Here is a 12,651-nt window from a genome sequence, read left to right on the forward strand (position 1 = left end):
GATGGACAGTGCACAGCAGTGGTCCGCTCTCCAGCGGTACTTCGAAACCGCCGGTGGAACTCAACTGGGGAATTTTTCACCGACCCGGTTCTTGCCCAAAATGGCCAATACCAGCGAGAAACCAGGCGGCGAAGAAATGGAAATTCTAGCCCATGTGGGAAAAAGAGCCAAGAGACAAATGTCCAAATAATTGTGTGTGAGATGTTGGTATTAGGATAACTATTGACAAGGAAGTAGTGCTGTATAAATTGGTGAAAATACAAGTGAAACTGGCACTGGGCCCTGGTGGCATACATCCGAAAATGCTGAGGCAAGTCAGGGGAAATAGCAGAGGCTCTGACCACAATCTTTCAAATACCTTTAGATACAGTAGTTGTGCCAGAGGATTGAAGGGTCACCAATCTAACACTTTGTCAAAAAATACGAAAAGGGATAAAACTAGGCAACGACAGACCAGTTACCCCAACTTTGATAGTGGGTAAGGACCAATTTGTATGGGCTAAAACGAACACTCACCTAGAAAGACACCATTTAATTAAGATAGATAACATGGATTTGTAACAGGCAAGGTGTATCTGACAAATTTAATGGATAAAGAAATAAACAGCACAAATTGATATTTTAATAAATCTATATGCACAAGATTAACTATGTTTGAAAAGGTGCCATGTTGGAAGCTCAATGATAAAATGCAAGCACATTACATTAAAAGGAATATAGCAAAATGAAGTCAGTTAAAGGTCAAAAGACAATAATGGTTGATGGATGTTTTCCATAGACAAGAATGCGAACAAGGGGTCATTGGAACAACTACTGATATCAAAATTTTTTTTAAATCATTTTTTTTTAAGATCTTGCATAGGAATGCACTCTCTGACCACAAAGCCTTACTTGCCAACTTCCTATTGGCAGGGTTTTTGGTCAAACCATCAATATTTCACATAAATGCTTGTGCCAACATTTCCCAAGGAATTTCTCGATGTCAGCTATCATGATTGACAACTGCAACCCTCCCACCACTGGTGGCGGTGTAGCAGATATGTCTCCCATCACCAGCTCCACTGCCATCTTGCATGTCCCACTTTCTAATGCAGCGCCATACAAAACATGCACAAGCTGCTCTGCTCCAGGTTTAACTTTTCTAATATAATTAAATGCCTTTTGATAGCTGGGAATCCAACTGATGGTGGCATTCTCCACTCCCCTCAACAGCTTTTAAAACCCATGATTTTGCCTGTTGCCAACATGGCAGCTGCTACTCCCACATTCCAGAACAAATAAATAACATGTTTTTTTGTCTGTTAAAGTTGCAAATCCTGTAGTGCAGGTTGTAATGAGGTCTGACGTGAGTTTGGGGGTAGGAGAGAGAAAACACCGAAGACACCCCTGCCACAGTTGGACCAACAATGGTTTCTACCACAGTAGTTCTATTGCTGAACCAGAGACATATTCAAAGTTGTGACACACCAAGTACAAAGAAATGTATAGACATGTACAAGTCCGAAAGACTTACTCTCAGATACTCGTCAAGACTCTGGCCGCCTTAATGTTCATCAAAATAATTGCAATCGGGTTACCCAACTTTGGAAAATATTGCAAGAACTTTAAAACTGTATTTGAAAGCTATTTAACCTAACAGAAGGCCCTTAAACAAACATCTAGATCCAACCTTTAAATAAGTACATTAAAAATTAACTGGTTTAATACATTCAAGAAAATAATGAGTTATGTATGCACGTATCGATAATTGGCTCATGTAGTGGGGCAAGATCGATAGTTCTGCTCATATAAAACATGAGTAATGATTAGAAATTACTCACTCTCTCTCTGCTCCCGTTCTTTCAGAATTGCATCCAACCATTTCTGTTTCTCTTCAGCAGTTTTGGCCATTAAGACAAACCATTTGTTTTTGGCTGTGTTGTGGATCTTCCAACCATTTGTCACCGTATAGCCGTTGCTATGGTAATCAGCTGCAAACAGTGGACACAGCCGGTGAAGGAACAGTAGAATGCAGCCATGAAAGGTCAAATTTATCAATATAGACACACACTTCAAGCAGGGGTGTTGCTCCCTGTGCCAGTGGCTTTGCCGCCAACTTTCAGGCGGTACTGCAGCAGGTTCCCGCCACCATTTTTCAGATTTTCTGTTGGAAATGATTGCTTATGGCGCCTGCTCTCATTTATTTCCATGCAAAGACATTATAGCAATGCAATAACAATGGTGCAACGTCATAAGTTACACTTACTTCTATGGATATTAGTTGGATTCCACAACTGCCAAGGATAGTGCAGGACATTTATTAGTAGGCCCACACCCTCAAGTGCCATCGATCGCAGGAGCACAATTCCCACTCAGGTAGATTTTGCCAATATTGGCAGCAGAATTATTCTGCTCTGTTATCGCTCCCTCATCCCCACCCCACAAGCAGAAACAACTCCCACCAACAAAGTTCTCCAAGGTCAGAAATAGGTCAATAAAGTCCGGTGAAAATCCCACCCCATCACGGAGCATACGCCACTGGAACTAAAAAATCTATTATTTTGATCTCTTCAGCCAGAAGCAGGTTTCACAGTTGTGCGGTTAATAGGTTCTATAATGAAGCTGGCAACGGCAATCTAAATTAGTGTGTGACTGGACTAGGTTTAAAAAAAAAATCTATGGGCCCAAGTTTCGGGCCTCGCCGAGAACGGCGCAGCCCCGACCTGGACCCCCGTTTTTTGTGCCACAAAGTGCGCCTAAAAAAAAACTTACCTATTCTCCGGCTCCCTGCAGGTCCTCTGGAGCTGGACGCGGCGCAGCATGAGCTGTAGGGGGCGGAGCCAGGTCCCTGCGCTGAAAACAGTGCCGGGAACTCGGCACATGCGCGCTACAGTGGGCGCGCATGTGCAGTAGCTCCAGGTGCCCAAAACTGTGTGGGAGGGGCCCGAAGCACGCAGCCCCTAGCCCTGGGCGAATGGCCTCACTGGGGCTGCGTGAATAAGGCTGCCTCCCACAGCCAACTCCTGCTTCCTCCCGACCCGACTCAACTCCCGCGTCCCCCCGACCCCGACCCGACTCCCGCTTCCCCCCCCCGCCCCCGGACTGGACTCGACCTGACCTCCCTCCGACCCGAAACGAACCGACCTCCCTCCCACCACCACCACCCCCCCCGATCCGACCCGCGCTCCCGACCACCCCCCCACCCGGACTGGACCCGACCCAACCTGACCTTCCTCCCACCCCACCCCCGGACCCGACCGCGCTCACTCTCCCCCTCCTCCCTCCCCCCCCTTCCCCTTCACCCCCCCTTTCTCCTTTCCCCCCTTCCCCCTCTCCCCCTTCTCCTCTGCCCTCCCCCCTCCCCCCTCTCCCTTCTCCTTCTCCTTCTCCCCACCTTCTCCCTCTCCCCTCCCCCCCCTCCTCCTCCCTTTCCCCCCCCTTCTCCTTCTCCCTCCCTCTCCCCCCCTTCTCCTTCTCCCCCTCCCCCCCTTCTCCTTCTTCCTCTCCTCCCCCCCTCTCCCTCCTTCTCCTCCCCCCCTCCCCCTCCCTTCCTCCCCCCCTTCTCCTCCTCCCTCCCCCTTCTTCTTCTCCTTCTCCTTCTCCCTCCCCCCCCTCTCCCCTTCTCCTTCTTCCTCCCCCTTCTTCTCCCTCCTCCCCCCCTCCCTGTCAGAAACACAAACACTGACTGACAATGAGAGATACACACAGACAGACAGATAGAGACACTGACAGAGACACACTGGGGGGCATCCCAGCACGCTGTTGGAGGGCTCCCGGTGCTGCAGTCGGTAAGTAGAAAATGTTTTATTTATTGATTTTTAAAAAAAAATTATTTCTTATTAATTTTTTTTTGATTGATTTTAGTTGATTTATTGATGTTTTTATCATTTATTATTGATTATGGCTCTTTATTTGTAAAACTGAAGTGTTTAATATTTGTAAACTTCCCTTTAAACCCCCACATTCCCTACGCCTGGTTTGTAACCTACACCTGATTTTCTAAGTGTAGGCAAGGTTTTTATGAGCGTACAAAAATCTACACTTACTCCATTCTAAGTTAGTTTGGAGTAAGTTTTCACTGTCTAAACTTTCAAAACGGGTGTAAGTGGCCGGACACGCCCACTTTTGCAAAAAAAAATCTGTTCCAAACTGAAACTGTTCTAACTGACTAGAACTGGAGCAAACTAAATGCCGAGAATTGCAATTTCTAAGATACTCCATTCTAAACCAGTTGCTCCAAAAAAAACAGGAGCAACTCAGGCCGAAACTTGGCCCCAAAAAATGGACTATTTGGCAACTGAATTAGCATAGAAAGAAAACAAAAATTCGACCGTAAATTCACCAGGTTACCCAATGTGAGATTGTCCTCTTTTCTTAAGCAAGATAAATCTTGAACTACAGTGTGGTGAACTCCAACTTTCACTAAAATAACCAGTATCGGACTGATTTTGAATGTATTTTCTGATTGACAATCTCCAAATGGCATTTAAAAATGAGTATCCAAATCACAAAGCAAAAATGGATGGAAAACTCATGAGGTTACATGGCTTTCATCGGAGTCTTCAGCTTCCAAGTTCAGAGGCCGCTGTTTGCCTTGACCACAGCTGCTAAACAAGAAAGAAATAAATAGGCCCTTGGCAAAAGATCCATTTCATGTTGATGTTACAGAAACCGATCAGGTTTCCAGTTCTATATGTTCAGTAGAGACTGCTACAGCATAGTTATTACAGAATAGACAGACAGTTGAATATTTCAAACAGGAACCTCCTCTGAACCTCAACTCTATAAATACATTTTCAACTCTGTTTAATCTATCAGCAGACTGACAATTAATGAATTAATTTATTAATATGTTGTCCAGAAGGCAATGAAACATCTTGCTCCTTGGAGCAGAACACTTTTAAAAATGTTACACTAAAGAACTTGCATCAGTTTAGCAGTAAATTTATCACTAAAACCACAAAGTTTATTGAATTGAATAGAACTGCAAGTTCTGAGAACTCAAGTTGCAGCATGCCAGGAAATGTATTGCAAGTTAGACCTTTAATCTTGGTAGAGCGGACTACAATTTAAAGTTATTTGTTCAGCTTTCTACAATGAATAGCCACAGCAGAAACTAGATTTTTTTTTAAATTAGAGAATCTTTAATCGATGATTAACAGTTGTAATTAACATTTCGGAAGAAGAACATTATCAGGACAAAGAAAGCTACTTGAACAATGAACTGCACCATGCTGAAGAAATCCCTGGCCTCCCATACATTGGAGCACCATTTTTTAATGATATAATCTGTACTTCATTAATCATCGGTTTCTGAGTTGGAACATCAGACTGGACAAGTGCTGGCTGGAAAAAAACAACGTCACGGAGCACCTTTTATTGAGCGTTCCTACATTACAACAGTGACTACACTCCAAAAGTACTTCACTGGCTGTAGAGTGCTTTGAGACATCCAGTGATCATGAAAGGCACTATATAAGTGCAAGCCTTTCTTTCTTTGAGTCAACCTCTCCAGCTCAGAACCGAAAAAGTACACCAAAATCTTGTTTCCCCCCACCCCCACCGAAGATTGTCACCGACCTTTAGAACAGGAGTTGGAAGAATTCCACCATCTGCACCCCTTTCTTAATTATAGTGTGAAGTAAAGGTTTGTGCTCAATAAGGTGGGAAATGTTACTGCTGGGAAATTATGTCGCACCCAATGTCAGTATCAAGCCCTTGCTGGATGTGCACACATGTGGACATGTTGGGCGCAAGTTTCGGCCTGAGTTGTTCCTATTTTTCTGGAGCATCTAGTTTAGAATGGAGCATCTTAGAAATTGCAATTTTTGGCATTTAGTTTGCTCCAGTTCTAGTCAGTTAGAATAGTTCCATTTTAGAACAGATTTTTTTTTCCCAAAAGGGGGCAGGTCCAGCCACTTACTCCTGTTTGCAAGTTGGAGTTTTTTTTAAAAACTTAGAATGGAGTAAGTGTAGATTTTTGTATGTTCAGAAAAACCTGGCCTATGTTTATAAATCAGGCATAGGGAATGAGAGATTGGGGGTGGGGGGGGGGGGGGGGGGGAGTTTGCAAACATTCAACACTTCACTTTTACAAATAAAGAGCCATCATCAATAATAAATGTTAAATCAATAAATCAACCAATAAATCAAACAAAAAAAATAAATAAAAAATTAAGTTTCTACTCACTGACTGCAGCACCGGGAGCCCTCCAAAAGCGTGCTGCGACTGCCCCCGCCCTTCCCCCGCTACAGTGTCTCTCTCTCTGCCTGACAGTGAGGGGTGGGGGTGGGGGGAAAGGAGGAGAGGGGACGAGGAGGAGGAGGAGGAGGAGGAGGACTGAAACTGGAGGGCGGGAGGGAGGGAGGCAGAACGGGCCCCATCGACGACAACGCCGGCTCCAATGGAGGACTTCAGTCCCGGCCCAGCGAGAAGCCAGGCGGGCGGGCCCCGACAACGACGCCGGCTCCCACGGAGGACTTCGGGTGGGGCCCTCCCCCCAGCGAGAGACCGGGCAGGCATGCCCCGCCGCCGCCGAGGTACAATGTGTCAGGTCACTCGGCCCGGGATAGGGGCGACATCCCTTTGGCCTGGGATAGGGCCATCGCCCGGAGACAGGACGCACTAGGAGGGCCAGGAGCTATTGCGCAAGCGTGCAGCTGCCGGCACTGTTTTTGGTGCAGGGCTGTAGCTCCGCGCCCAGCAGCTCCTGCTGCGCCGCGCCGAGCTGAGCTGGAAACGGGCCTACAGATATCGGAGAATCGCGAGGTAAGTATTCGGCGCAATTTTTGTTCTACAAATTAGGCGGGCCTCTCCGACGTGCGCTGTTCTAGCGGGGGTCCGAAACTTGAGCCCCAAGTGAGACGAGAATTGGTTGGGATCTGAAGCCCTGTTCAGTCAAATAGCCTGCCACGGAGGCTATTTGGTAAATGTTCCAATGGCTACTTGGGAAAGGTACCAAAGGGCGAGTAGCATCCATGGAAATATATTCCAGTAAGCAATCATCTTCAGATCATCAGGGAGGGGACATCAGAAGTGCAAATTGGCATGTAAAATTAATACCTGTTCCATCTTCAACATTCTCCACTTCCATCACCTCGGTGTTGATTCTTCCACGGAAAATGTATTGGGCCCCATTCATAGACTTGGGGCGCTTGGTTGATTTCTTGCCTGCAACCCTGAACAAAAAGCGAGGAAATAAGCATTTAGAAAGAGATAACAAATTCCAAAGCTTAATCATCAGGCTTAAAAATAAATCCAAAGAACATCTTCACATGAAGATGTGCTGCCAGAGGCCTGTCAATTGAGGAGTTTATAAGAGAGCCAAGTACTTACTTGGGAAGTAAGCTTATTAAGGGATATGGCGAGAAGTCAGGTAATTAGCATTGGAGAGACAGAGCTGCATTGGGAGCTTAAGTGGGCCAAATGGCCTACATCTATTCTTAAGATTCAAACTGGTTTGAAGTTTATAACAAATTGAGTAATTAAAAGTGAGCACTTTCAATCTACATACAAGATAAAAATGCAAACTATTTTACTGATAACATAATGCCTTAGTTTGTATTGAACTGATAAACCAACAATCTGTCTTGTGTCTCGACTGAGGCCATCAGACTCAGCACCAAATAACTTAAATCAAGAAGGATTCTTACTGAAGGACATCACCAAACCAATCTAACTACAGATATTATTCTGAAATTTAACCAAAGAAAACCTCCCAAATCACCTGCTCGCCTACCTATATATTAACAATTCTGAGTAGAGTGTGCACATCCTGTTTAGAAATCTTACAAAACTCCTGACAGACACCAAAAAGTGTCATGCTTCTGTGTCAACATTTACCATTGTAAAAGTACAATGTCAGCATTTCCTATTCAGATTTAATGTCAACAGTCACTGTAATTGTAAGCTCTGGCCACTAGGAGGTTCTGTAGAGCAAGTTTGTCGAGTTTCTCAACTATTTTGCCAGTAAGTATTAACAAACAGGAAGCTTTCGAATGAGCAATGTTCACCAAAGGTTCCTTCGGCCAATAAAGCCTTTTGTTGGGAATGATCAGCTGATCTTGGAGACAGATCCAAATGCCACATCAGCACTGCAGAAAATGTAAGGAAGGTATTACTTTTCATTCCTTCTGTAAATGGTGAGGCAGCTTGAAACCATTGGTTTCCTTCCTTCTGCTGTGATTTCACCAGAGACAAAAGCACAAGATTGCCTTTCACTCGATAAGTCTATCAGTTTACTACAACACTAATCATGCACTTCATGGCCATTAATCCCACAGCTGACTTGATTCACTTCTCCCTAAAATCAGCAGGCCCAGATTGGAGAGGCACATACCAAGAACATTCCACTGATGGAGCAGGCTGTGCTCTCAAGTGGACGACCTTAGGTCACCGAATTACATACTTTCAACTAAGACGGTGGATGCTCCAGGTGGTGAAATCCACCATGTACGGCTGAGTTTGTGATTCCGCAACCCCAACAGAATTCATTTCATGGAGACTGAAAGTCAGCAATTTCTGCAACGGTTTAGGACGCCGTTTGACAGATCCAAGTCATGACTTACCGGGACTTCCTTTTGCAATACACCAGCAAGTTATCAAATAAAAAGAACACTCGTTCCTGAATATTTCCAGCCGAGATCTTCAACAATGGTCCTTGTTGCAGCAGCTCAGTGCATATGTCTGTCAAATTTGAACCCTGGCAAAAAAAAATATTGGAAACATTCAGCATTTTGTATACTTAATGATTTTAAGTATACATGCACGTGTACTTAAGCAAAGTACAAGGAATAATAAGAGTACAGTGAAAAAACTGCAAGCAGCAAATTGCCTGATTATTGACTACATTTTTCATTTCTTGCACTCAAAGCGGCTTTTAATAGATGAGGAAGTATACAGCTGAATTTTATCAATCACACATCTCAGCTGTACACCAACTTTCATGTTTTATATTTAAAAGACAGAGAAGAAAGTGGCAAAGTTGCTAAATTTGTTGCAAATCCTCAATTTTCCCCATCATGTAACACCTGCAAGTATTATTGGGCCCAAGTTTCGGGCCGCGCCTAGAACGGCGCAGCCCTGACCTGGACGCCCGTTTTTCGCGCCACAAAGTGCGCCTAAAAAAAAAACTTAGATTCTCCGGCTCCCTGCTGGTCCTCTGGAGCCAGGCGCGGCGCAGCGCAGCACGAGCAGTGGGGGGCGGAGCTAGGTCCCTGCACTGAAAACAGTGCCGGGACCTCTGCACATGCGCGCTGGCCGAATGGCCTCACTGGGGCTGCGTGCATAAGGCTGCCTCCCACGCCCAGCTCCTGCTTCCTCCCGACCCGACTCGACTCCCGCTTCCCCGCCCCGGACCCGACCCCCCCCCAGACTGAACCCGACCCGCACTCCCCCCATCCCCTCCCCGACCTCCCTCTCCCGACCTCCCTCCCCTCCCCCCCCCACCGACCCGAACCAACCCGACCTCCCTCCCACCACCCCCCCGACCCGCGCTCCCGACCCCCCAAACCCGACCCAACCTGACCTCCCTCCCCCCCGCCCCCAACACGAACCGACCAGACCTCCCTCTGCGCCCCCCGCCGACCCGACCCGCGCTCCCGACCCGACGCCACCTACCTGTAAATCTGGTGCTGGGGATGGGCCCTGCCCGATGTCTTGGGCTCGGCCCGTTCAGCCTCCCACCCCCTTCTCCTTCCCCTTCCCCCCTTCCCCTTCTTTACCCCACCCCTTCTCCTTTCCTTTCCCCCCCTCTCCTTCCCCTTCTCCCCCCTTTCTCTTTCCCCTTCTCCCCCTTTCTCTTTCCCCTTCTCCCCCACTTTCTCCTTCCCCTTCTCCCCCACTTTCTCCTTCCCCTTCCCCCCCTTCCCCTTCCCCTCCTCCCCCTCCTCCCCATCCCTCCCTCCCCCTCTGCCTTCCTCCCCCTCGCTGTCAGAAACACAGTGAGAGAGTGAGAGACACACACAGACAGACAGAGATAGAGACACTGACAGAGACACACTGAGGGGGGGGGGGCATCCCAGCACGCTCCCGGTGCTGCAGTCAGTAAGTAGAAAATGTTATATTTATTGATTTAAAAAAAAATTATTTCTTATTGATTTTTTGATTGATTTATTGGTTGATTTATTGATGTTTTTATAATTTATTGATGATGGCTCTTTATTTGTAAAACTGAAGTATTTAATGTTTGTAATCTTCCCTTTAAACCCCCCCCCCCCCCATTCCCTGCGCCTGATTTGTAACCTACGCCTGATTTTCTAAAGTGTAGACAAGGTTTTTTCGAGCGTACAAAAATCTTCACTTACTCCATTCTAAGTTAGTTTGGAGTAAGTTTTCACTGCCGAAACTTTGAAAACAGGCGTAAGTGGCCGGACACGCCCCCTTTTGAAAAAAAAAATTCTGTTCCAAAGTAAAACTGTTCTAACTGACTAGAACTGGAGCAAACTAAATGCCGAGAATCTGAATTTCAAAGATACTCCGTTCTACACCAGTTGCTCCAAAAAATCAGGAGCAACTGAGGCCGAAACTTGGGCCCATTATAAGAGCAAAATACTGCGGATACTGGAATCTGGAATAAAAACAGAAAATGCTGGGGATAGGCTTTCGACCAGTATCCACTATAAGCCCACTGACTTCCACAGCTACCTGGACTACATTTCCTCCCATCCTGCATCCTGCATGGCCTCCATTCCAGTCTCTCCGTCTCCATCGCATGTGCTCTGACGCCACCTTTCACACTAGTGCCTCCGACATGTCTTCCTTTTTCCTCAACAGAGGATTCCCATCCGCCATGGTTAACATGGCCCTCGACAAATATCCGTTTTATTTCCTGCACCTCTGCTCTCAACCCTTCCCCTCCCTCTCAGAACCATGACAGGGATCCCCTTGTCCTCACCTTTCATCAGCCTCCATATTCAACGGATCATCCTCCGCCATTTCCGCCACCTCCAGCGTGATCCCACCACCAATCACATCTCCCCCTCCCCTCTCAGCATTCTGAAGGGACCGTTCCCTCCACGACACCCTGGTCCATTCCGCACTCACCCCCAGCACCCACTCCCCTTCCCACAGCACCCTTCCTTGCAAGCGCAGGAGCTGCAACACCTGTCCTTTTACCTCCTCCCTTCCCATGATCCAGGGCTCCAAATACTCCTTCCAGGTGAAACAGCAATCTACTTGTACTGGTTTCAATTTAGTATACTGTATTCGCTGCTCACGATGTGGTGTCCTCGACAATGGGGAGATCAAGCGTAGATTGGGTGAGCGCTTCGCGGAGCACCTCCGTTCAGTCCACAAGTGTGACCCTGAGCTTCTGGTCGCTTGTCACTTTAATTCTCCACTCTAACATCTCTGTCCTCAGCCTCCGACACTGTAACCGCTGCCAATCTTTGGCACCCTTCCCGCCCCCCAACCCCACCCTCTGCATCCACCCCCTTGGTCATCATCCCGCCATTCACACCCTATCTTGACTAATGTTTTTCTAACTCCTGGCATTACCATTTGAATTTGGCCATCATCCCTTCTGTCTCTCTCACCTCTCCTGTCTTCCAACCTATCACAGACTTTTCTCACCCTCCCCCTTTCAGTGCTCGTTAAGAATCTGTTCTTTCCGAACACTCTCCAGTTCTGACGAAGGGTCATCGACCCGAAACGTTAACTCTGCTTCCTCTCTACAGGTGCTGCCTGACCTGCTGAGATTTCCAGCATTTTCTGTTTTTATTCCTGCAAGTACTATGCCTAACTGCAGAACAAAATATACCTCATTACTTTAAACACTGAAATAATAATCACAGTCGGTTCCGACATATCCTGAAATGCCTCTGGAGAGAATGAGGATAAACAGGCAGACTAGGCCGCATTGTGTACCATAGTTAGGGATGAAAGCCATGAGCAATAACCCATACTGTATACCATACAGTTATATAGACGAGAGCTGCAAGCCATAATGTACATCCTGCAGTTTAATGGCAAATCTTTTGTTTATAACAACAAACACGGTTTATGACTTGTTAATCACCAATATTATTTTTGGACCCTCCGTAAACTTGAGCTCATTCAAAATTCTGCTGCCCATATCCTAACTCGCATCAAAGTCCCATTCATCCATGACCCGTGTTCACATGGGCTCCCAGTCCCCCATCCTGGTTTTCAAATCCCTCCACAGCCTCAGCCCGCCCCATCTCTATAACCTCAGACAGCCCTACAACCCTCCGATCTCTGCGCTCCTCCAATTTGGGCCTCTTCCACATCCCCGATTTTTATTGCTCCACAATTGGCAGCCGTGCCTTCAGCTGTTGTTTTTTTTTTTAAAAAACAGCACTCCCATGAATCACTACTACGTTAAGGGGCAAATTTGCGGCAGGTTTGCACCGCGATTTGACCCTCCGCGGCAAAACCCCGGTCGGCGGGATCCTCGGGTACCTCTTTGCGGTGGCGCTTCCAAGTACCGCCAGGGAAAAGTGCGCCGACGTGAGACGACGCAAATTGCGTTTGCGTTGTACTTTTGACACTCTCCCAACCCGTACTCCACGCCCAGAATACCGACAGGTCAAACCTGTCTGTGCAGCCCTGCCTGCCGCGGTAAGTATGAAAACCTGCAAAAAAGGCAAGTTAAAGCTTTTATTTTTTCATTATTTTTCAGCGATTTAGTAGCTAAGGGTTTTGTGAATGTT

The 12,651-nt window shown here is 46.7% G+C and overlaps 1 protein-coding gene across 2 annotated transcripts in view; it reads right to left on the minus strand.

The window, feature by feature from the left end:
• Positions 1–12,651, minus strand: part of prex1 (phosphatidylinositol-3,4,5-trisphosphate-dependent Rac exchange factor 1) — a 230,090-nt gene that overhangs the window by 126,130 nt on the left and 91,309 nt on the right. For both annotated transcript variants that reach the window (XM_070896114.1, XM_070896113.1), the window contains exons 7-9: positions 8,548–8,681; positions 7,043–7,158; positions 1,821–1,970 (exon numbers count right to left, since the gene is read on the minus strand). In XM_070896114.1, the coding sequence (XP_070752215.1) occupies positions 1,821–1,970; positions 7,043–7,158; positions 8,548–8,681 (400 nt within the window). The remainder of the gene's footprint in view (positions 1–1,820; positions 1,971–7,042; positions 7,159–8,547; positions 8,682–12,651) is intronic.

Source organism: Pristiophorus japonicus, chromosome 12 (genome assembly GCF_044704955.1).
Source record: "Pristiophorus japonicus isolate sPriJap1 chromosome 12, sPriJap1.hap1, whole genome shotgun sequence".
NCBI lineage: Eukaryota > Metazoa > Chordata > Chondrichthyes > Pristiophoridae > Pristiophorus > Pristiophorus japonicus.